Here is a 26365-nt window from a genome sequence, read left to right as displayed (position 1 = left end):
TACAGATTTAAGAGGGTTTCATTGGTAGTAGTATTGGTGGGCGTTTGGGGGCAGAGATGTTTCCTATTGGTTGTAGTAGGAGAATTTGAATAAAGAGTTTTCTCCCAAATTTTTTGGTTGTTTTTCCATTTGATAACTTAAAAATATACAACCCTATTTGTAAGGTTTTTTCTGCCTTCTAAGGAAGAATATCATTGATATTATTCATGTGTAATTCTCATTTTGTCTGTTGTTGCCTAAAGAATAGGGAAAACATTTCTAACTCAGTCGATGTATATAGATGGTGAGGAACATCCGGTCTGCCAGCCACATGAGGCCCACGAAATCATGTGGTCTGCCCCCGCCTAAGCATTTGCAGGTGGGACTCGAAATTCAGTAAATCTACAGCAGGCTAATTTTTCAGTTGATGATTTTGTATGGCCCACAAATGATGTTATAAATACCCAAATGGTCCTTGGCAGGAACAGTTTCCCACCCCTACAAAACTGTGAATGTCAGTGGAATTTATATTGAGTGGAATGACTATTATACAGAAATTCACCCTAACTGCTTTTTTAAGGGATTTAATTTTCAGAAGGAACTTCTGTATATTTCCACAGCATAGTCCAAGTTATAGAGACTATGCATTTTAGGCCAAACACAGTACTTTGTATTTCTCAGTTTGATTAAATCTGCCATTCACATACCAGAGATTTCCAAAATGTGTTATAGAAGTTTAAAAACTGTTTGAAAAGGGAAATAGGCTTGCTTACATACATTTGTCTTAATCTGGGATTTTTTTCATAAAGTTCTTTTAAGACTAATTAATAACAAGTTCCACTGATTATGTAATCAATATATGATGGATTTAGCATATGCACACTTGTTTTTAACATACATTTTTTAAAAAAAAACCCATGTGAAGCAAAAGGAGAGGTGATTCAACATGTTTGATGTAGATCTGACTGTAACGTTTCATAGGCATGTGTGTGTATGTGGAAAGAACTGCTGACATACACAGCTGTGTCATTCTGTGTCTTGATCATGTGTATATAATGAATGTGTGTTGTAAATGTTTGTGTTTTCATGTATACGTATCTTATCTATATATTTGTTCATATTCTAAAAATGACTAAGTTCTTTCCCTGTAGTAGGTTATATATAAATGATTCATTGATTTATTATGTTCATATTCCAAGATTTGCCATAAAAGAACTATTTTTGTTGCCCTAGAATTTATAAAATATTCAAGTTGACTGTGCAGGTCTGTGGTTTCTGTTGCTGCTCCCATTCACTGCCAGCATTGTCAGGGTAAAAGAGAGACCGTATTGGGGAGCTCCACAAACATCGCATTTCATGTGGTCTTTGACTTTAAACCACCTTCCAAAATAGAAGGAAGGATTGTATTCAGCTTAAAATAGGTGGTACACTTTTGAAGTTGAGTTTCTGGGATAGTCTTACCTTGCATAGTTTTCACTTTTGAGGATTTGCTTTACTGTTTATTTGTAAAGTTTCTGGTTTTTCTCATGAATGACCCTGAAAAAACTAGAATGCATTTTTAAAGATTTATGATCAGTCTTCTTAATGTGATATCTTTTGAAGTCCCTGTCTACCATTTTACACTAAATGTCATATTTGCATCATGTAATAAAAGCCAAAACGAGATATTGAAGGTGCAATATAAATCAAAGTTTCTTACCATGCATGATGGCCCTGCATTCAGATTTTCATTTAGACAATCTGTCATGGAGTTCAGGGCAAAATTTTACATAAACATAGATAAGTGTGATTATATCCAAGTTCAGCCATTTTTTCTTACATGTCAGAAATTTAATCAAGCTGGGGCAGATCTCCCCTCATGTCTCCCAGTAGATTAATAATATTAATAATATAAAGCTACAGAATGCATGTGCCTTGAAGAAATTTAGAAAACTGTAAGGGCATTATTCAAACCTCATGTCTCTTAAAGTTCTTAACTTCTTAAATAGTAATAGAAAAGGTATTTATTTTTAAAATGATGTTAAACAGATGGATCATAAATCTTCTTTGATAAATTGAGTTTGTTGATATGGTTTTCAAACTATTTGTGACCAGGAAGGGAAGGACATTTGGAATTGACTTTGCCATTTTGGTTTTGTGGTTTGTAGATCAAATTTATTAATTTTTCTGTTTATAGAGATCTTAAAAATATGCCATGTATAAGACTAATTTTTATGAGAACTTTTATAATTGCCTTTACCTTTAAAGTTCATTACCTTTAGAATGTTTGGAATACTAATTAGGACATGGGTGCACTTGATTTTTGGTTCACTATGGTTTTTGTATAAATTACATTTTTAAATTATAAAGTACTTAGTGTTGAAAACTGTTATTTATTTCTTATGTTGAAAGAAAAAATCTTGATTTTTGCCCTCAAAAAGCTCATAGTAGAATGGATGAGTTGTTGCTGCCTCTTTTTTCTTAAAGACTAATTATTTGAAAGAGTTACATAGAGAGAGAGGGAAAGACAGAAAGATTTTCCATCTGTTCATTTCCACATGCCCGCAACAGACAGGGTTGAGCCAGGCTGAAGCCAGGAGCTTGGAGCTTCATCTGGGTCTCTCACATGGTTAGCAGGGACGCACACATGGCCCATCTTCTACTGTTTTCCCAGGCCATTAGCAGGGAGCTGGATTGGAAATGGAGCAGCGGGACATGAACCAGTGCCCATATGGGATGTTGGTGTCAGAGGCGGCTGCTTTACGCACTAGCCTAATGCCAGCTCCCCGCTGCTGCTGCTTACATGGATCTCATAACACTGTTGGACTTTTGACTCAGTCTCACTAATTCTGAAATATTTTTGTTAAATTTTTATAGACCAGATCTTAGGGGTAAAGAACAATGTGGCATACTTACTTATTTGTAAGCCGAATTTAATATCTCAGGTCATGATTTTTCTGGACACAGTATTATTAAAAATAATGGTCTTCTTTTTACTAAGTGTTTACCTTGCTGGGATATTTTTAATCCTAATACCCTAGATGATTAAAATTGTCTATTTGGAAAGCTTAGCTTTTGAAAGGAAAGATTCTTAACTGAAATAGCTTTTAAATTTCTGTTTTCATATAACATTTCTGGTGATTTTTGTTTGTACAATGCAGGTCTCTTCTGACTATCAGTTATACTTGGAACCCTGAGCTATGATTAATTCCATAGTCTACAGCTAAAGAGTTTCTTTTATTTTTTTAAAAGTAGTTCAACCTTTGTAGATCTTTGATGTACTTTTGTTTACTGTAATTTTTTTTTTCTTTTTTAAATCATAAGATTGAGGTTGAAAGTAATCTTAGAGAATATCTGCTATAAATTCCCAACCTACCTATATTTCTATTCCAGGTCTCTTACACCTTGCTTACCCTATGGGCATATTTACAATATTTTTTTTTTTTGGAGTTGGTTTGTAAGTTTTTGGACAGAGTTTTCATTTGTTGGTTATTTTTAGTAACTATAATAGGCAGTAATTAGTATGATGATCAGTTACTTGGTAGCCTACCATCAACATTTATTAAAACTACTTAGAATTTATAAACTGCTTGTAATTAATTACAGCAGTCATGCTGCAGTTTTTAAAAGCTGTTGTGTTGTCATTATGCTGTAGTTCTAAAAATAAAATACTACCCTAGAGTCTTTGAAAGAAAGTGTAACCGAAATGTTATTTTAAAAATAAACATTGTACATTGTCTTTTAAAAGTAAATTCCTCTGGGGTTATTAAACATGAGTAGCATTTTTAAATAAGTGAAAAGTTATTCAAGTTGTAAAGAAATTTTTTCTTTACATATTGTCTTTTTAGCAGACACATGCAAAATACCTAGTTACTTGTTTTTGTTTTAGATATTTGGATCTGTGAGTAGCCTCAAAGCAAGGTTTCTGATTTGTCTGTTTATTTACTTTGTAATGCGTATTATCTTCAGTTTCAATTTCTATTTCATAGTTCTGGGTTTTTATCTTTGATTTATGAAGGAAAATATGTATGTTGTATTCTTAAAATTCATTACCTTTCTAAAGCACTTATTGGCTTGAAATATTAAGACTTAAATATTGTTAAAAAAGTAATGATTTGTTAATTCTCAGACTGTAAACTTGCCTGGGTATCTCTTCACAAGTTTATGAAAGTGAGAACCTCGACTTTCATGAGACTGATTTCTTCACTGTGAGCTCTGCTTTTTTTTTTTTTTTTCTTATTTCACTAAAGTAAGTAAGAATGGTTCTGAACTGTTATCAGTTGTATAGAAATGACAGCTCATGTTTGAACCATTCTGTTGTGAAATATAAAGAAATCTGATCTTCAGTCTCTTATTAAACTTCTCTTGTGTCCTGGATTAGCATTACCAGTTTTCATTTTTTGGCTTGTGCCTTTCACAAATCACTAAGAGGCAATTTACAAAATGTCTTGAGGGGACAGCATTTAAACTTTTTTAGTCTTGAGTTTCCATTAAATGAGAATTTATGATGTATAAATCCATGGCATAAATGATTATTTGAACTCCAACCAAAGACTACTGTTTGTTCTTTCTCATAGTCACTCAGCATTAAAGATCGTAGTTGAAGTCAAAATGTGTTATCTTACTTTTAGGAACTCTAATTTATTTTCATCCTTCTATATCATGATCAATATCATCTGAAAATGAAATAATAATAGAAATTATATCAGAGTTACTTATGAAATGGGTTATTTCCAATTGTTCATGTTGCTGGTATGTTCACTTCCAAATCATTTAATGTTATTGACACCACTCTAATTTAATTTTCTTTAAGAACAAACAAAAAACAGAAAAAGAAACACATGAAGGTCCAAATTTCTCTTTAGTATAATGTGGCTTATTCTTTATCATTTTATATAGAACCTTGAGTACATGCTAATTGGATCCAGGTGTATGCACAAAATTTATAACTTGAAGAAATGATCTAAGCAGTACTGTTTGAGATGATTATTAGATTGGAGATGAGTAATGCTACATTTTCTGTGCAATGAAGTTTCCATCGTGATTCTGATGGGATTATAAGATTTGATTTTGTTGAAGTTGTGTGGTGACCAATACTATTAACCCTCTATCAATAAAATACTCCTGCTTTAATGTCTCTCTTTTTACCTGGAGGAGAAACTTCAAGGGATGATCCTAAGAAGGAGAGGGAGTAGATCTTAATTTTTTATTTACCTATTTGTGACCTGTTTCGACTGAAACATGCAATTGCGCCAGAACTTAGAGAATGTATGGCCTTCTTCCTTTTTAGCCTGAAGGAGAGTGAAGGTGAAAGTAAACTAGTTTGCTGTATTTTTATCTAATTAATAAAAATATGAGGAACTTTCATATTTACTCAATCTCTGTTGTGCAGTTTTATTTTTATCTACTATATGTTTGACACAGAATCAACAGACGTGTATCTTGTTTGGAATCCCTTACATATTGGACTTTGTCTCGTAATTGTCTCTACTCGTGTATTAGTACAATTATTTTGTACTTCAGGGGTATTATGTTTATTATATAATGTATAATGTGTAGCTGAGGATAGAGAGCTGCTGTTTTGTTTGCCTTATTGAGTTCTGTATTGCTTGCTTTTTGAAAAGTCTTACTTGTCGTTTTGAGGTACAGGATTTTTTTTTTGTTAAGAATTTAGGGTTTTCTGCAAAAGTTCTTAGTAGATTGAAGCTTTTAGTTTACCTTTTTACTTTTTGTAACTTAAATAGCATGGATTAGTGCTGAGTCGGTAGCCCAGTAAGAAGTGTCATAGGCATGGACTTCTGTGTTTTAAAATTTGTGTAAATCTTGTTTTGTTTTGTTTTGTTTTGTTTTTCATTTTACCTGTTTTGATATATTTTCCAAATGTAGTATTTACCAGTTACATGACTAAAAAATTTTTTCTCTAATGTCTGAGTAAAATTGACTTCAGGAAGGAGTACTATATATATCAAGAAGGGGTGCTGAGTTAATCAGGATGCTTGTCGTTCAGACTTATGACAAGAAGCTTACCAGTAGTTATTCCGTAAGCGACCACAAGTTTGAAATGACCATACCTACCTGGCAGCTATTTAAAATGGCAGAGTTTCCTATTCATGTCCACTATATCCAGGACTTTGGAAGTCCTGGTTTCCTTTATCAGTGCCTTATCACAGGGATTGTGTGCACTGTGCAAACTAGAGCTAAGTATACAAACATATGGGTCTAAACCCAGCTAACCTGGGTTTACTCAGGCAATTCATTTTGCAAACACTGAATATCTCATTGTTTCCTGTAGATTTCCCTTGTCTTTCTAAGAACTAACCAGGCCCTGCTTAGCTTCCAAGAGCAGATGAGATCTAGCATCTTCAGGGTGTTACGGCTATAGACTCCTAATATTAACAATTTTAGTCTGCTGTAGCACAAAGGAATGCATGATATACCATCATCATATGTCATAAAAATTTGAATAGCATAGCTCTGGGGATTAAATAAAATAACATTTGTTGTGACTTTGGTTAACCATTAGTGTGAAGTATGTTTTGAGAATTCTTTAATCCTAATAAAAAGTATAAAGTAGGTACTATTCTTAGCCCTATAGATCCAATAGGTCATTTGATTTCCCTAAGGTCATAGAGCTTTTAGGCATGTAGAGCCAGATTTGCACACCAGCAATTTTGATTAGAGTCCATCTTCCTGACCACAGACCATATAGTTTCCCATTGCAAAATATAATGAGCAATTTGTGTCACCTTGTTAATAAAATTGGTATATCCCATGAAAATTCAAGGTGACAATTTTAAAATGCCGCAGTAAAACAACAATGCAGGGAAACTTCATATTAAACAGTTGTCTGTGATAAGTGTTTACTACAACCTAGAATGTGTAACATACAATGTATAACCTATAATGAGTGTCTACATCCCATATCGTTAGTGTCCTGTGATTTCAATATATGCAGGTATATATTTCCTCTTAGAAAACAAATCTGTCTCCAGAGATCCCTTTAATGGAAATTGTGATTGAAATCACTGGAGGATTTTCAGCTGACTTGTTCTGACACGATCAGATTTATGTTCTGAGCTATTCACATAGGTGGAAAAAAGAACTCCAGTATTACTTGATGATCGTGGAAGGTAAAAAGTCAACCCTAAATCCTAGCATTAACATTGCTTTGTTTTAGTTTGGATGTAAGTGCTTTTCATTACTTGAAAAATTTCCTTGTGGATTCTCACAGCATTAGAGATAAATGAGTATTTTAACATCAGAAGCTGATGTTGTAACTTGGACAACTTACTTTAAAAATGTATCTTAAAATCCTTGTTTACTCCATCTGAATTTCAGCTAAACTTTATTACAGTATTTATCAACCCAGACTCTTAGACCTTTTCAGAGAGCTCAGAGTAGAATGCTCATATGCCATATTTATATACGACAGTGCTCAGTTATGACCTGGAAGTTTCTTATCCAAGAATGCCTGTTTTGTTCACCTCAGTCATTGTTTTTTAGAATCTAATTTTTTGGGAAACCAACAAATTTTGGTGATGACTTTGACATTTTCTCTGTTCACCTAAAACATTTCACATTAATCTTTGTAAATATGTTTGCTGTGAAGAAACCAATTCTGTTATTAAAAAATGCCCAAAAAATGATTGTACCTATTCTAGCACCTTTACTATGGCAAGTTGGCAGTTTTATTGTAAGTGTACTCATTATACACTTAAATTGTTCTTGTATTGCTTTTATAATAAATGAAGTAAGGTAGACAGTGCTCAAGTAGCTTATTCCTCTTATGAGATTGCTTTCCCACTTGTATGACTGTCAGGAAGTAGCTAAAGGCTAGGACTTGTCTGATTTCCTTGTTTCCAGGTATCCATTTCAATATTCCTAATCGTTTTACTTAGTTACCATTTTTTCTTCCATTGTATGCTTATGAATATGTGTGTATGTATATATTAAATATGTGTATATATATTTAACTGTGTATACATATATGTGTGTATATTGTATGACATATAGTAGCATTTATGGGGTACAGTGCAACATTTCAATACATGGTATACAATAAATATCCCCTCAGACATTAGTCATTTCTTTGTCAAAATCCTCTCTACTGGCTGTTTTGAAAAACTCAACTATTGTCAAGCTTGGGTATCCTGCATTAGAAGTTATTCCTTCTCTTCAGCTGCAGCCCTGAACCCATTGATTAGCCTCTCTCTATCCTTTACCCATACAGTTCTCGGGCTTTAGTAACCACTGTTTTCTACTACTTTGAGATAAACTTTTTAGGTTCCACATGCAAGTGGAAACATGTCTTTGTGGCTGACTTGTTTCACTTAATGTAACATTCTCTAATTCCATCCATATTGCTGCAAATGACAGCATTTCAATCTTTTCGCCTTAAAATATTCCACTGTGAATATGTAACAGGCTTTCTATATCCATTCATCCATTGATGACACCTAGGAAGACTCCCTGTGTTGGCTATTGTGAATTGTGCTGCAAAACACAGATGTCTCTGCCATACTGATTTCAGTTCCTATGGATATATATGCAGTAGTGGGATTGCTGTATCATTATGGTCATCCTAGTGTTTGGAGATACCTCCTAGTGGCTGTAATAGTTTGCATTCCCACCAATTTTTTGTCCCTCCTGTATAGCAGGGATTTTGTTTCTCTCCTGCTTTCTGTTCATTTCTGGTACCATGTATAACTCCCCCAACAATGTCCAAAATTAGATCCTCTATATAAATGAAACATGGCCTTAAAAATTATGTGATTTCTTTTTCTTGAATTCCTTTTTCAACCAAGCAAGAAAAAAAGGAGGTTATTACCCTTCTCTTGACATTTCACTAGTTTTTGTTTAAACAACACAGAACAAATAATTCAAGATATTCAGCCAATTTAATGTAACGAAATAGTTCAGATCTATACTATATAAATTAATCTTGGTGTTATGTGCATTATTCATTCAGTGATTAGATCTTCATTCACTTACTGCCTATTGTGTGCCAGGAACTACAAGGTGCCTAGGAGATGAAATGATAAATACAGTCCAGCTCGTGGTGTTTGCAGTCTAGAAGGCGATGCAGACACTGATTAAATAATCACTAAAATGATTGGGATAAGTGATTTGTGAATACTGGTACACATAGATCTAGTTCATTTTAACTATTAAAAAGGAAGTGAGTTGCAATATGATATATGTCATATGATGGCATTTTTGTACATCTGTAGCAGACTATAAGTCACAACTATATAATGTAGTTTAAAAAGTAAGAACATTATCACCAGTCTTCAGATAAAGCTTAACTCTGGGGAGGAGAATAGCTAGAAGAACAGTTAGCTATATTTTTAGTTTATTTCTCTTGAAAATATTTAAGCAAATGAAACAAATGATAGAAAAGTAAAGAATGCTGGGAAAGGGTATGACAGGAAGACCTTATGTTGGTGGTCAGTTGTGAATGGTTTTCCTTGACAGAGTCGGGAAGAATGGAGGAGGACTGGTTGGATGGTTTGGCTTGAAGGTTTCTGAATAGGAAGGAAGTTAGCATATTTGAGGTGAAAGAAAGCAAATGTGATGATGCAAGATGAGTAAGGTGAGCGGGATGCAGTTTGGTCCTAGGTGAGTCTTAGAGATAAGAGACCATATTAAGAGTTGGGACTTTTTAAAAAGTGCAGCATGAAATCTGAAAGGGAAATGGCATGATACGACTCATATATTGCTTTGTGGAGAGTGGATGAGAAAGACAGAAGTTGAGATTCTGTGGCTTGGACTAGAAATGAGAAAGATGTGTAAGAGATGGGATTGGCAGCATTTGGTGATTGAGGATGGGTGAAAAAAATGAGTTGCTAGGTCTGCTACCAGATTTTTATTTTTATTTATTTATTTGAAAGGTAGAATTACAGACCGGAAGAGACAGAAAGTTCTTCCATTCTCTGATTCTCTCCCCAAAGGGCCACAAAGGCCGGAGCTGGGCTATCAGGAGCCAGGAGTTTCTTCCGGGTCTCCCACGTGGGTGCAGGGGCCCAAGCACTTGGGCTATCTTCCACTGCTTTCCCAGGCTATAGCTGAGAGCTGGATAAGAGGAGCAACTGGGCCACAAACTGGCACCCATATGGTATGCCTGTGCCACAGGTGGAGGCTTAGCCTACTACGCCACAGCGCTGACCCCAACTACCACATGTTTAGTATGAGCTGCAGGGCCAGAGCTGCCACATCTAAGATGGAGAATACTGGAGAAGCAGACATTGGGAGTATATGGGAAGATTATTTTATTTTGGTTAGTGTAGCAGCTAAGGTTCTGTTTGATTACAGATAGCAGGAGATTGGATAAAAGTACACGTAGGAAATTATTTTTTTTCTAATACAACAAAGCAAATGAGTAGAAATCCAGGACAAGTGCCATCAGGAAGGTATACTTCAGCTTCACTAATTTTAGTGCCTTGGGCTTAGGCGTCGTGACCGTCACCTTACAGTCAGAGCAGCTCTTCCGCTGTATGTGAGGAGGTAGGAGAAGCAGTAAACAGAATGATACCTAGGCAAGAAAAAGCTTTCCCAGAAACTCGTCTACTCAGGCTCACTGGTCAGACTAGCTGCAAGGGAAGGGTTTTTGTTGGGTGCCTGGCTGTCCCTAACACATAGAGATCCTGGAGTTGGGAAGGGAGAGTTGGGTAACAGGCAATCAGCAGTGTGCAAAAGCTAATTTATGTTTAAAATGTCTGTTTAGTGGCTGGCATTGTGGTGTAGCAGATAAAATGTCTGTTTATGAGGTCTCCAAGCAAGCTGTGGTGTTGAGAAAGCAGTAGGAGAGGCCAAACCTCGCAGAGTAGGGAAAGCTGGAGATGGAATTCTGAGTGGCCAGCATGGAGAGAGGATCTGAAGCTGCCGTGGTGTGTGCGATTTCTCAAGGAGGCAGTGTCAAGGGAGAAGGAAGGGCACCAAAGGTGGACACCTAAGGAACTCGCTCGCTCGCTCGCTCTCTTTTTTTAAGATTTATTTGAAAGCAGAGTTAGAGAAAGAGGTCTTCCGTCTGCTAGTTTACTCAGATGGTTGCAACGGCCAGAGCTGTGCCAATCTGGAGCCAGGAGCCAGGAGCTTCTTCCTCTTCTTCCTGGTCTCCCACACGGGTGCAGGGCCCAAGGACTTGTGGCTTTTCCAAGCCACAGCAGAGAGCTGGATGGGAAGTGGGGCAGCCGGGACTCGAACTGGTGCCCACATGGGATGCCAGCACTACAGGCAGCAGCTTTACCTGCTAGGCCACAGCACCGGCTCCCCAGGAACTCTCATTTTAAAAGCGGGATACAGTAGAAGGGATTTCCGCTAGGGAAAGTAGTCATACAGAACAAACCTCAGTATTCTGTAGTATCAGAAATTCAAGGAGTTCGGAGCATTGAATTGTGCTAAAGCATAGAGAAGTGAGATGGGGGCTTCCCACTTACATGTTGTCCTAAATTTTTTTTATTTTGTGTTAAAATTTGTTTATTTGGAAAAATAATGGTAATAATACATGGTAGGGTGATTTTTGTTTGTACTTAGAAAATAAAACAGAGGCAGCTTGTGTTGGTAACCTTACCTCCGCCCCACCCCACCCCCCCTGTAAAAAAGTTTATTGGTTTGAGATCTAAGGGTCAGGGAACTATTAGATTAAAGTGTGTTTGGCTGCTAATAGAAAAGAATGAGGGCTTGAAGTAGATAGACAAGAGAGGCGGCAGCCAAGTGAGGACCCTGGAACAAGAGGACTCTCAGCCCAAGTGGAGATTGGCTTTGGTGGGAGGGAGAGCCTCTCTTGCAGTAAAACAGGACTCAGAGGGCAGGTAGGTAGGAGTGCAGACATAGTGCGGGGAGGTGGAGGGAGTGTGTTGGCTTCCGTTACCCTGAAGAGTATAGAAGTGGCAGTTTCTGCCGAGAATGAGTTGTGGGGTTGAAAGGATACTGAGGTTTCAGGGCATAGATAAGAAATGCTCATTCTTGTGAAGCGGGAGAGAGTACCAAGGGCAAGGTGGCGGTATCCTCCGCACACTTTAGAGAATGATAATCTTGGGTTTACAATGATGGCAGTAGGAAGGCAGAAGGAAGACAGCAGGTGCAGAAGATCAGGAGGTTGGGCATTCACCAGACAGCATGGATTTTAACCACAGGCTTTGGAAATCTACTTCAGAACCTCCCTTCATAGAAGACATGCTTTTGGAGGAAAAAATAGAATTTGGTTCTATTTAAAGAGCTTTCAGTAATATAGATTACACTAAGTGAGTTCTATGTATAATTGTGCCATACTCAATATCCTTGACTCAAGAATAAAATATTACTGATTTTAAATTATTTATAATAATTTAAAATAAATTATAAGAAAAGTTGATGCTAAGAAGTCTCATGATGAGACCCTGAGAATGGAGCTGGATTGTAAAACTTGAGATATGTATACACACACACATGTACATATATAAAACTACATTATTTGTTTTTTAAAAGTTTATTTGAAAAGCAGAGAAGTAGAGAGAGAGATTTTTCTATTTGCTGGTTCACTCCCCAAATGTCTACAAAAGCTGTAGCTGGCCAGCACACAAGAACTCAATACAAGTCTCCCATTTGGGTTGCAGGGACCCACGTACTTGAGCCATTACCTGCCTCCCAGGGTGTGCAGTTAGCAGGAAGCTGGAATCAGAAGCAGAGGCAAGACTCAAACCCAGGCTCTATATGGGATAAGGGCATGCCAAGCCATGTCTGAGCACTGTCCCAAATTCCACCCTGCTCCTTTATTTTTGAAGGTTTAAAAAATACCCTTTTCTCTAGCAGCTGCCTGTATTTTATGTTGGAGGAGATTGCTATCATAATCTGACTGGTAATCAGAGTAGTTAGTAATAAAGTGGTTGGAAAAGCACATGACGCCAGAGAAACTATTCATGTCTACAGACCTTGCTTTCTTAAGTAGTAGAACTCACAGCATACTAAAAGAAGTGAATCCATTAACTCCAAATTGAAACCATAATTCTGTGTATGTCATGGCCAAAACTTTGCTTTGTTTCTCAGCAAAAAAGAACCTCATATCTATCTTTTCAAAAAATATTCATTTACTTGATAGAGTTACAGAGAGGGCAAGGTAGAGGGAGAGATAGAAGTCTTCTATCCACTGGTTCACTCCCCCAATGGCCACAACAGCTAGGGCTGGGCCAGGCAGGAGCCAGGAGCTTCTTTTGGGTCTCCCAAGTGGAAGCAAAGGCCCAAGGGCTTGGGCCATCTTCCACTGCTTTCCCAGGTCCAGGAAAAGGGAGCTGGATTGCAAGTGGAGCAGCCAGAACTTGAACTGGCGCCCTTATGGGATGCAGGCACTGCAGGCGGTGTCTTTACCAGCTATGCCACAGCGCTCGCCCAGAACCCCATCTCTTCAAGGACTTTATTTGTATTTATTTATAAATTATTCAAGACATTGTCTTTGGAAGAATTTTTCAATTCCAATGGCCCTGATTTTTTCTTTGAAGTAATAATATATGCATATTAGTTTTTGGCAACTGATCTCTTCCTATTTTTGTTTGTTGTTTGACTTTTGGGTTTTATGAACTTGTTTTGTAGTTAACAATTTTTAAGCAAACATAACACTATCATTTCTTACCCTTTATCTGAACATACTAATGTGATGTTGCCTAATCTTCATGAAGTTTGACAGCTATTTGATTATATGAGAGAGGAACACCAGGAAGGTAGTGAATGAGAAACGTTTTAAAAAATTATTGGGGGCTGGCGCCGCAGCTCAATAGGCTAATCCTCCACCTGCGGCGCCGGCACACCAGGTTCTAGTCCCTGTCGGGACCCCGGGTTCTGTCCCGGTTGCCCCTCTTCCAGTCCAGCTCTCTGCTGTAGCCCAGGAGTGCAGTGGAGGATGGCCCAAGTGCTTGGGCCCTGCACCCCATGGGAGACCAGGAGGAAGCACCTGGCTCCTGCCTTTGGATCAGTGCAGTGCGCCAGCCGTGGCGGCCATTGGAGGGTGAACCAACGGCAAAAGGAAGACCTTTCTCTCCGTCTCTCTCTCTCTCTCACTGTCCACTCTGCCTGTCAAAAAAAAAAAAAAGTTATTGGGGAGACACATGGGGAGCTGCCATCCACTGGTTCACTTCCCAAATGTCCCCCGTGGGTGGGACTGGGCCAGGCCGAAGCTGGGAGCTAGGCACTCAGTCCAGGTCTTCAGTGTGGACTGCAGGACCCCCGCCGCCTGAGCTATCACCCGCTGCCTCCGAGGGTGTGCAGAGGAGGCTGGGATAGAGAGGGAGCCTGGGCTCCAGCGCAGGCTCTCTGATTCGGGATGCAGGCATCCTAACTGCTAGGCCAAAGCCTGCCTGAGGAGCTCTGGCAGTTGTTAGCAATACAGACACTCAGGTCAGCCACGTGGAAGCTGCAGCTGTGTCTCCGGAGGAGTGGCCGCCCGTGCCTTTGCACATCTCTGTTTTTCTTCCACTTGATGCTTACATCTTCATCAGCAGCACTGTTCTGGAAAACCACACAAAGACACGCTGTTAGCTGTTTTTGTTATCTAAAAGGATCTAAAAGGAAGGCTGCGTATGAGCCCATTGGCATCTTTGTAGACCATTGATTGGCATTGACTGGAATAATATGAGCCCCTGAGATAAGAAGTTATTTATTTGCTGCCAATGCTGTAGCATCATGTTTGTTTTTATTCACATGAGCCAAAGCTCATTTTCTATTTCTGAGAGATTTAACTGCAAAGAAAAAAGAAAATAACTTCACCATTTTTCCAGTTGTGTTTGTAGTACTGATATGTCAAATCGAATTATCCTGTTCTCTTATTTTCTTTTCATTTAAAATCCAAAGCACCTTTGTTTAACACCTCAATATAAAGTTAGTATCTCTGATTTCCCTATAAACTGTTTCTTTGTTGGTAATTCCTGAGTTCCTGTCACAACATGTTTTTGTGTCGGTTATCGTAGTGTTGAGTACGTCTTGGGTTTGGATAGGAAGTATCTTGGCCCAGCAGATGGGTCCTAGTTGTGGGCGCTGATGCTGGTGTCTGGCAGGCGGGCTGGAGGTCACCATTTGCCAGTCAGCAGGTGTGATTGAGCTTGCTGAAGTTAGGTAAACCTTCTAGCCTTCGCTCCCTTTCCTGAGTAGTAACAGGAATGCTGCTACCTAAAGCACTTAGCGCTTCCTGTGAACTGCTGTCTTGTAAATGATCTGATTTCTTGTCTTCATGGGTTGTCAGGTTTCTGTGCTATGATTATGACTTCTAAGTTTACAAATGAGTACAATGATTTCATATTACTCAGTGTGAAGCTTTGAAAATGCTGTATGCTTAAGTGAATGTATTTGATAAGTAGAATGCAGTGTTTGGGGTGCTATTTTGAGGTTGTATTTTTAAAGCGAAATTTCTATAAAAAGTAAAATTTTTTATTTCTTATATATGGAAATTACCTTGTGATAACCTACATTTGTGTAAAATGTTGGAAGTATGGTTATGAAATTGCTGAATTCTCTTCCCATAAAGGCTTTTTTCTAATCCTCTGGTCATGTCAGTTTGGATTAGTATGGTCTATCTATAGTACATTAATAACTGTCTGCATAAATCATTGGAAAGCTTAAGAACGTGTGGTCTCACACTCATCTTAGACTGCCTAATCATGAAAGCACTGTAATTCTGGTTTACATATCTTTACCAGTATTACATAAGCTCATCAGTTAAGGACAGAGAAAATACCTTCAATCACAAACACATACACAGGTTTATTTTTCTTGTCAGCAAGGTGGTTAATTTATGTACATATGCTGGCAACTTGAAATTTTTCTTTAGCTGCACTAAAATAGGATCGTATGTTTTAACCTGACCTTAAAGACACATTTATAAAAAGCAGATTAAAAGCTTATTTTCATTTAAAGGTTCCAAACAGCCAAGTCAGAATGAAGTTTTAAAACAAAATTGGATCTTGAGTCCTGATGGTTTATTTAACAGGTGGAGAGAGTATCCATTCCACAGCAACAGATACCGTAGTGAGCTGGAAACGAGAGAGCTGCTTGTCTCAGCCTAGAGGTGGCAGAAACAGAAAGATGGTTTTTCAGTTATGGCCTTTTTGGTTTGTTTTTTTTTTTTTTTCATGAAAGCCATTCCAAAATAACTGAATTAGTCTTTGTATGAAGACAGAAACTAAAGGTGGCAAACAAGGGAAGCCTTAGTTTTGCAGTTGGTAGAGGAGTTGGAAATAAAATCTTTGCAGTGCAGTGCAAAGCCAACCAACCAGTCAGTCTTTCCTGCCGCTCCGCCTCCCTGCTGTGTTCCTCCCCTTGTAGTTCCCTGGCTTCCCTTCCTTCCAATATTTAGCAAGAGACCTTTGTGATAAGAGCCACAGAGCTATTTAATCTTTGGTTTTCTTCTACCCCTTGATAACACCCTGAGATGAATTAAGGATCTGCATTACCATGGGATGGTACAGGATTGGGAACCCAGATCCCTGAGTTCTGACCTAGCCACATCACTAATTCATATGTGACTTTAAGCTAAGGTTCTTAACCTTAATCTCAGTAATGGTACTAAATAAAATATATCTTCTGATATATTTTATAACCAACCTGTCAGGAATTTTAAAATTTAACTGTTTAAAGTGTCATATTTAAGGTTATCCACAATATAAATAAAAAGTAATGTGATTATGTAATTCTAACAATAGCTTCTTATTTGTAAGTACAGAATTATCAGGGCATTTAGGAAGAAACAAAAGTCACATCACAGTTGCACTTTTTAAAAAGCTCACAATGAGTAGGAGAATGATAGAACTGAGGAACTTAAGAATGTCGTGTTTTATTTTGTAAAACTGATAGAATCCCTACCTGCTTCTAGATGTTTTGGAAAAAGTCTGCCAGTGTGAAGTGAACTGTCCCACTGTTGTGACTTTGTACAAATAAACTAAGATAAGGTTGTCTGGTTCTGGCAGGTTCTGACGGAGAGATTTGATAAGGAAAATGTAGTACTGGAAAATCTGCAGGACAAAGGGAAACTGTTAACATTTAATTTATAAATTTTTAATGGCTACTTGCCCAGGTGAAGTTTCTGTCCTCTAGAGAGAACACCAAAGCCGGTAATTTATAGAGGCTGCTGTTGCTGCTGTGTACAGGCTGTGTGTTTGTATTGAGGAGTGATTCATTCTGAGTCATCAAAACAGGTTCCATGCCTGTGGCAGTTACTGTTAAGCAAGTCTTGTCTGGCTCTTCACTTTGACAGGTATTTTACCATGAAGGTAACTCAAGTATCCGGTGGGGACTTAGGAGAATGAGCCTTGGGTACGAGTTAGCTCAATATGTCCTTTGCCAGAGTTGTCTTGGAGGCAGATGAGCTGTCTCCCAGGGTGTGCCTCTCTTTCCCTCTGCCCTGGTAGGCACTGCAGAGGGCGTGTCAGCTGAGTTGAGAACACACACTTGTGGAGCAGACCAGGAAGCAGACTTGTCCCTAAGTGCAACAACATTCCATTTGTTGTCTCAACATCCTTAAACCAGTTTCATTTTCTTTCTGGGCTCATTTCCTGATGTTTGCAGGTGTTAAAAATATAAGTGGCGGTTTGCTGAAATGAAGAGGCACTTGTGGTTTTACTTTTAAATGATCCTGGGCATTTGCTGCCTCCTCCTGCCTTTTTTTTTTTTTTTTTTTTTTTTAATCTTGGAGAGAATGACCCTCATTTGGGCACCAAATAAAATACCTATCTTCTGGTTTGGTCTAGCCCTGCACCTCCCTTTCTGTTTTCAGGGGAAGAACACCAAAATTCCATGTTCTCCAACAGTTTTTGTTAAGGCAAGCTAATGTCCGCCCCCCCCCAGCCCACAATCAGTCACAAAGCCTTTGTTTTCCGATTTAATCTTTTTTATATTTATCTCTGAGCTGAAACATCCTTGTGAATGACTCCAAATAAACTTCTTATATTATAAAATCAGCCTTTCTCGAGCCTTATTAATAAGAAATTTCATTTTAGAACCCTTGAAGTAATCATTAATTTGAGTGGATTAAGTGATGCACACAAACTATATACAGTCTCTTCAAACCTGCTTGGTCCAAGTTCAGATTTTTTTTTTTTAAGAAAAGAAACAGTTCTTATATTTAGTTACCCAAACAGATGAGAATTTGTTGCTTAGAAAGACTAGTATATTTTTAAAGAATAAGTGTGGATAGTTAATACATTAGTGGTGTGTATATTAGAATCTGAATTTCCCTTCAGTGATGGAGGGGATAAGATACACAAGTAAATATTCCACGTGTCATGTGTGATGATGCCACAGCGAGGCAGGTGGAGGAGGAGGGGGGTACGGACAGCACCTCAGTGAGAAGTGGGTAGAGACAGAATGCACTAGGGAGTAGGAGGCACTGGTTCAGAAGGAGCGGCAGGTACACTCGGGGGCTTATTGGAGAGCTACCTGACTGGTGACTCTGTCCCTGGCACATGCTGTCGCAGAGTGCCACGTGGGTGCTGACAGCAAGCTCCCTGGTGACCTGAGGAAGTAAGGCAGCAAGGAAGAGACTTCCCAGCCAGCCCTTGGGAGAAAAAGGAAGGGTTTGGTTGAGGCCCTGATACTCTCAAAGGGAGACAAGGCCATGGACAGCAGTCAGGAGGACTGCTTTCCCACCAGGGCTGAGAGAAAGGCCAGGTGCAAGCGAAGTCATTTCTTTATGTTTGGGTTGAATTCATATACAACCTTATGATAATTATCCTGAATATCTACAGGACATGGAAACACTTTTTGAAACACAATTTATCCTGACATAAGATGATCTAAATTTGATCAGGAATGATTTGGGGATTTCCTGAGACTCCCCTGCTTAGAAACCTTTAGCCATCAAAGCAACGTTTTGAGATGATCATCAGGAGTGAGTGCACAGGTTTTGGAGGGGAGAAGAAGGACTGGAAACAGAGGCACCAGTTAGAAGGACCGACTAAAACTGGTCAAAATACTTGAAGATATAAAATTTAAAGGAGGTAGAGAGACAGACACACACACACACACAAACACACACAATGCATGCAGGTCAGGTAATCATTTCCCTGAATGGAAAAAACCAGGTAGGGGATAAGGAGTGATGAAAAGGAGGATGTTTTAGTTTTCTCAAGGTAACATTTGAGTACAGGCCTGAATGAAGGGAGGGAGCCTGCGCTGTGCCTGGGGAAAACGCATCCCTACCTGAGCGCCCACCGGCGAGAAGGCTGGCTGCAGCGGCACGGGGAGAAGTGGAAGGGAGAGAGATGCTGTGTACCGGGGAGCATCTTGTAAGGACCCGAAGGCCTGACTCCAGCTATGATCAAAGTCACAGGGCAGTGCCTGCGTGTTCTGAAAAGGTCAGCAGGGTGGAGGGAGAGGCACAGGAGGCTGTGGCAGTCTCCCATGTCAGAGGCTGATGGCTCACTTGAGGCTCTGGCAGTGGTATGAGGTGGTGAGAAGTCGGATCCCACGCCTTTGGGAAGTAGAGCAAAGATTTGATGATAAACTAGATGTAGATCGTGAGAGAAAGGATGGAATGAAGAATGCTTCCAGGGCCTGCCTATGGATTTGTGTGAATTAGAAAAGCCAGTTCTTCCTCTGGCGGAAGCACATCTCAGCGCCTTTGGGTGAAGAAGGCTCCCTTCTCAGATGCACCTGGGTGCTAGGACACTGGTGGGAAGAGCATGGGCTTTGTGCCCTTACTTGGCCCTGTGGCCAAGCATCCTTATAGAGAACTCAACCTGTATAAACAAATGCAGCAGCCCTAGGTGACTCCTAAGTTTTTGTCCTGAGCAGCTGGGTGAACTGTGGTGTCATCCCCAAATGGGAGGGGCCAGAAGAGGAACTGACTGTGGGTGGGAGAAGGCAGAGCAAATCAAGTTTGACTCTGGACGTGATAAGACTGAGATGCCTTTTAGACATCTCAAGGCAATGCCAAATCAGCAGGTGGATGGGAACTTCCACAGCTAAGACGAGGGGCTGTAGGTGGAGGCTGCTGATTTTGAGTTGGAAATGACAGCATGAAAATCAAGTGGAACTGCAGGGTCAGGGCTTGGGAACAGTGATTTAAAGATCTAAGTAGAAGTCGTTCTACCCAGAGGAATGCACGGGGGACATTATTGGGGAACAGGAACGATGGAGACTGCCTTTGGAGCATTATTAGTGGGAAGTGGGCAATGAATCTGCAAAGCAGCTAACAGGAGAGCGATCATGGTGGCACAGCATCATGGAAGGCAAGTTGTGGGCGAGTGGCGGGGGGTGGGGATGGGGTGAGAGGGAAGCAGCTCCAGAGGGCTGCAGGAGGTTTTGAGAACACTGCTTCGATCTAACAGTGTGAAGGTGATTGGCAAGGCATAAGAGACTTTCAGAAAATAGTCATTGAAAAGAGGGCACCCGTTGCGGCTTTTCAAAGTAGCATGAAGTGTCTGTATGAAGGCAGACATAAAGAAGACAGTAAAGGAGGGAGAAGTTGTAGATGCTAAAAAACAAAGGGGTAAGAGGGGGCAAGATTAGAAGCAGGCATTCTCCATATGAGTTGGGGAGAGAGAGATGAGACTTTTTTATCTCTTCAGTACAGTTGTAGTCAGGATCACCTATCTGTGTTAGAGATCACCACTAGTATTAAAGGCCTGAAGAAGATACAAAGGGAGCCAGTAAGAGAAAAAAAAAAAAAAAAGTTGTGAAGCAGTAATCGGAGACCAGTCGGAAATAGGGAGAATCGTCTGCAGTAGCCAGTCAGTAGCCTGTGATTTCTGTGGCCCAGAAGCACAGAGGGACTTGACCCCACTGAAAGAGAAAGCAGTTAAGGCACCTGCCGGGGTGGGTCATAAACCAGAAGAGTGCATATCGAAGTCACGAGCTTAAAAAAAGAAGTGTATTTCCTTTCCCTAAAACGTACCCATTTGAGGCTTAGGAGTAGGACAACTAGAAGTGGGAGGCTTATGTTTTTAGAACATTCTGGGGAAAGCTCTTTGTTGCACCCCTTTGAAAAAACTGTGCTGGGCTGTAGGGTTAGAGAGGACGGAGTGCATGGTACAGGCTGGGCAGGAGTCGGAAAGGGCAGCTGGTGGATTGGAGGTGGAGAGGAAGGTCTTTGGACGCGATTGAGAGCAGCACCACTGGTAAGCAGTAAGTTGTGGGGTGTGCTCAGCCAGGAAGACCAGGTTCCGGCACTGCAGAGCTTGGTAGAGCCCTTCCTGTGCTCATGAATATCCAAGAAGGGGGATTTGTTTGACGAACATATCTGACCGCAGGCAGGGCCTATAATCTAATGTAGCATCTCGCAGAGGAGTTTTCTGCACGGCACACTTTGAAAATGTTGCATTCAGTACATCCAGCAATGGTCCCGTCCAGCTGGTTTTCAGAGTTTACAGGTTGTGGGAAAGGGAAGCCAGAGAGGGAAGGGAGAAGATCCAGTTTAAGATTTGGAAGTGTAGCTCCAGAGCTTTGTGGGATGCTGGGTCACTTTTCCATCCTTCCAATTAAACTGCTTTCTACCGCTGAGTCCAGGATCCGCTGAGTCATCAACATAAATGCTGAAGTTGCAAAGCGTAAGACAAAACTGGGAGTTTATGAAGTACTTTCAAACACTGAAAGTTGCATGAAGTCTTAGGAAAGCAGACCAAAATTCACTGGCCTCTAGGATAAGTAGCCTTTTCTTTTTGGCTGGAGTAACAAGACAGTGGACGCATGGCACTCAGTGGTGCCTTTGAAGTCTTGGAACACTTGCTGGTGACTTAACATTTTGGGAGTTGACCCACCTTTTAAGGAGAGATGGTGTCACAAGTTCTTAAGACTACCGCAGTTTGTACCTGGCCCGGGCACTGAATGGAAGACTTTCCAGAGAAGTACAGCCCTAGTCTCAGGTTTAAGATGATGACTAATAGATTTGCAAAGATGCCAGTGGCTTGGCAAGGACAGTGATTGTTGGCAGGGCTGAGGCATTTGTGAGTGTAAGGCACGATTCTGTTTTAATAAAATGATGTGTGAGTTCTGTCACTGCTGACTTGTGTTGAGACGTGGCCCAGAGGGAAGGGTTCTAAACAACTTCTGGTTGCCCCAGTGGTGCGAATTTCACAGGTTGCAAGCTTCCATTCTTTTGTGACAACTGATATTTCATTCCCTCCCTCCTGTACCTTTCTTTTATTGAATTCTCCCTTACAATTCTCTGTGAAAAGAATACCACCACCCGTGTGGTCTCTTGGTTGAAGAAGCGTACATGAGCTGACCTTCTGTGTGTGATCTAGCTGAAGTGCTCAGAGCACATGAGAACCGCTGGTGACGGCTGTACATACAGGCTCCGTGTTTGTTTTCCCCTGTGGATATCTGAACTTTCTTTTCTTCACAGGTAAAGTCAGTGATCAACCTTTTGTTTGCTGCCTATACTGGAGATGTGTCTGCACTTCGAAGGTATGTGAACAGGGCGGATTAGCATGTGGGTTACAGCTGGGTTTGATGTTGCTGCTGGGTGAGCACTTCCGTTTCCCGCTAATAAAAATGACCAAAATAACATTTGTAATAAATCTCCAAGTCCAGAGCCTTAGCTTGCTCTCCTGTCCTGTCCTTTTCAACCTCCCGCTAAAGCCCACGATGCTTTTTTCCCAAGTGGTAACTGTCTGACCAGTCTGGTTAGTGATCAGTGGTTTAGTGTGATTGGACAGTGCCTTGTTGCTCTCCATCTACCCGCTTGTTTGCCTCCATCTTTGGTAGGGAAGAGAAGTAAATAGGAGTGTCGCTCCCCCTCTTCGCGGAGGAACGACACAGGACCCTGTGTTGTTCTTTTGCCTGCTCGGCCCTCCCCGGGTTTGCTGCTGGTTCTTCCTGGGTTGGCTACCGTCCCTTCCACCTCCGTGGAGGGGTGGTTCCCCCTGCCACTTTCCCCACTTCCGCGGGGGAGCGGCACACCGCCGGCCGGCTCTCTCGGGGGCTGCTCAGCTGTTCCTTCAGATAGATGTTCCTGGTGCATGGTGTCTCTCTCCTCCTTTATAGTCCTCTTCCACCAATCCCAACTCTGCTACCCACACGCCAAGTACGCTGCTCTCCTCCAATCAGGAGCAGGTCCTGCAGCTTGTCAAGTTGGTGAGAGGCAGCTGTGCAGAAGCTGTTTACTCCTCTCCCAGCGCCATATTGTGGGAGAGCAGATGCATAGAATAAGTCTTAATTCCAGTAACTTAGTCTAGTCCGAGTTGCTCCCCACATAGGAGTGTTCAATGTCCTCTGGATCACCAGGATCGGAAAGGCTGTATACCACAGTAAGGTGTACCACAGTAAGCTGTATACCAGTCTAAGGTCTCTTGTACAGTAAGGCTGCAGCTGGCTTATTTTTCAGAGAGCGAGCAAGAGTGTGCATGTGTGCCGCCTTTTCCATCTGCTGCTTCACCCCCCACATGCCTGCAGCAGTTGAGCTGGGTCGGCCAAAGCTGGGAGCTAGGAACTCAACTGTCTCCCACAAGGGTGGCAGGTTCCCAAGTACCCGAATCTCATTTTCTGCCCCTCAGGGTGCACATGAGCCGGAAGCTGGCGTTGAAAGCAGAGCTGGGACTAACCCTAGCACCCTAATTTTGGATGTGGGCACCTCAAGTGGGATCTTAACCATTGCACAAACGCCTGCCCTATAGCTGATCAAACTTTCAAGTGAAAAAATGTCTATGGTTAATTTCTACCCTTCATAAAAAGCCTGAATCTTACATGTAAACCATAGCCTATCAAATGTTAAAGAATGGGAGTCCTAGTGAACACACAGAAGTATACTACAGGTATTAATTTCTTGCCCTTCTGAGACATAAATTTTGGCATAGTTGTACCATTATTCTTGAGTTTTGAATAATAATATGAATGAAGTGTAGTTTGGTGAAAGATGGCTAACATTTCATCTTTCCCCCCAAAGTGCTTGGGTAAGGACAAGTCGGGAAATGGTATTTACCCAGGACACCTGTGTAGTGGTTGAACAGTTCTCTCATTACCACTAATGAGCCTGGTGAAGAATGACATCTGAGAGACTCTTAGCTTTAACCTATGGGGTAAATGTTGCAAGTGTGAATTAAATGTTATGTACTGATGAATAGCCATGCTTACAAATTTTCAGATTTGCTTTGTCAGCCATGGACATGGAACAGCGGGACTACGATTCTAGAACAGCACTCCACGTAGCTGCTGCAGAGGGTAATATGTGAACCACACATCCTATTTCTTTTTTTCAGGTTTAATTTCTACTCAATACTAAAATCTGCCCTTTTCTTTGGGGTGGGATGGGATATAGGTCACGTTGAAGTTGTTAAATTTTTGCTGGAAGCTTGCAAAGTAAACCCTTTCCCCAAGGACAGGTAAGAACTCACATTATCTTCTTAAATCACTGGCCAGTCAGTATGTCATTCTACAGAGCTGTGATATTGTTATGGCGTACTTAAATACACTAAGACATTTGTGAACCTGTTATGAAGTCAACAAGCAAAACCTTGTTCTGCTGCATAGATTCTGTCTCCCATATCCTATTTCTTAGTAAGAATGTTATCTTATTTGGAAATTTTCAGGTTGGTTTGACTGGCCTTCATATTTTGTAAAAGAAAAGGGTTCTTTGTGTTTGAAAAAGTAAAATGGGAATTTTGTCCACACAGGGCTCTCAGGTACACAAGGTAGATGAGGTAAATATTTAGAAGAGCATATACAAAATATGTAAGGGAACTGCTGTTAGAGAATGCTAAAATGAATATATTGGAATTTGTTCAAATTCCTGTATTTGAGTAGAATGTTTGTAAAGGCTTTGTGGAAGCGGAATTGTAATCGGTGCTTTGGGAAAGACAGGAGATTGGAAGGCACAAAAGGAGAAATTTGATCTCAGGGTGGGGGTGGGTGTGAAGGAGTGTTGTCTGTTCCTTTCCCTCCTGGTGATACTGATACTGGCTCACCCTGTGACAAATGAGGTCTTCAGGGGGCCAAGGCACGGGGCAGACTGTAGCTGAAGTGTAGAGGTGTACAACGAACTCTGTACTCACGTATTTGGACAATGTAAACTGGAGTGGACGAGTCACTGAATGAAATTAGAGCTTAGAAGAAAGGAAAAAAGTTTGCGTTTGCTTTTGGTATCTGAGACCTGGGAGCTGTATGAAGTTTGGAGCAAGTTGGTTCCTCTCTCTGAGTATTAAATAGCTTGAACTATTTTTGAATCAGGGCTTTCGTCTTTTGGTTCAGCAGGAAAGTTACGTGTCTGAGAGTTGCTGGCAATTTTTTAAGTGGTAACTTCTTGGTTATGTAGCTCTTCCTGTAGCTGTTTTAAAACTCTGTGATTAAAGTGGCCTTTTATTGCAGTATTCTAAAAAACCTCATGTCTGAGTCACAGTCCGGCCTCTTAGCCCCAGATGTAATGCCCAGCCCAGCTCTTTCTACAGCAAGAAACTGCAGAGTCCCTCCCACTGCCCTGCCCCAACCCTGTTTATAATCCCAGCTAAACACTGCGGGACACATGCTGGAAATGTTTACTGTGCTTTGTGTATCTGATTTTTTTTTTTTTTTTTTGGCCATAAATTAGCCTGTAGGCATGTGGAAGTAGATGCAGCTGACAGGCAGAGTTGGTTAAGGAACTAATTTGGTAACTAGATAGTCAACTATTCCAACACGGAAGCTAAAGACCTAAGGTAATTTTTTGGAGGAGTATTTCATAGAATCATAGTCACCTAGAAGTATAACAGTAGCGCACATTTAGTGTATTCTTCTTCAAGTTGGCATTTTCATTATTTCATGGAAGACTTTTGAAAGAAGTAACTTGCACTCAGCATTCAATTTTTCCCCAAAGACAGATGATCACATGCTGTGGAGAAACTGTGGATTCCTTCAGCCCCCATGTCCCCAAACTAATGAATGCCCAAAAGGCCACTTAATTAGCTGGGGTGTTTTTGGAGAAACACATAGATATGTGTAACGTGTTACTTACCTGATTTGAAAAATTAAGAACAGGTTACCAAACTGTATCCAAAAATGCTAAAGATGACTTTTTAAAACTGATTCGTTCCATTCGATGACCCCCTTAAGAGGGCAGAAGGTTCAGGAGATGCTAAGCAGGAAAGGGAGGGAGAGCAGCAGGGAGGCAGACAGAGTGGGCGTGAGGCAGAGCTGCACGTACAGGGCGGGAGGGGAGGGAAGGGGAAGGATGTGGGGAGAAGACCGGCCTCACGGGATCCGGGATCCGTCATCTGCTGGGCTCTGAGTTTTATAGGGATGGCTGCTGTTGCTAAGGGCTTTGCTGACTAATCGCTGCTGGCACTTCTTCAGTTCAAGTCTTCATCTCCAGCGCTCTACACAGCACGGCCCCAGCAGCACACTTAGGACGGGAAAGCACAGGAGTTCTCCCCCTGGCCACACAGTGGTCGCACGAGCCCACTGTTCCCCGTCCTTACCAGAGAAAGCAAAGGGTCCCTTGTGGAGCCAATCCTGCTTCTCAGATGCCCTGTGGTTTCGAGTT

The 26365-nt window shown here is 40.7% G+C and overlaps 1 protein-coding gene across 4 annotated transcripts in view; it reads left to right on the top strand.

Annotated features, from left to right (window-relative positions):
- Positions 1-26365, top strand: part of GLS (glutaminase) — a 93231-nt gene that overhangs the window by 63790 nt on the left and 3076 nt on the right. For all 4 annotated transcript variants that reach the window (XR_016232019.1, XM_002712344.6, XM_089330171.1 and 1 more), the window contains 3 exons: positions 22259-22320; positions 23996-24072; positions 24170-24233. Coding sequence is in view for 3 of the 4 variants with exons in the window: in XM_002712344.6 (XP_002712390.2) it covers positions 22259-22320; positions 23996-24072; positions 24170-24233 (203 nt within the window). In the remaining variant the exon portion in view is untranslated. The remainder of the gene's footprint in view (positions 1-22258; positions 22321-23995; positions 24073-24169; positions 24234-26365) is intronic.

This window comes from Oryctolagus cuniculus, chromosome 3, assembly GCF_051225735.1.
Source record: "Oryctolagus cuniculus isolate XC-2025 breed Fujian yellow rabbit chromosome 3, ASM5122573v1, whole genome shotgun sequence".
Classification (NCBI taxonomy): Eukaryota; Metazoa; Chordata; class Mammalia; order Lagomorpha; family Leporidae; genus Oryctolagus; species Oryctolagus cuniculus.
This window is presented reverse-complemented; position numbering and strand designations above follow the sequence as displayed.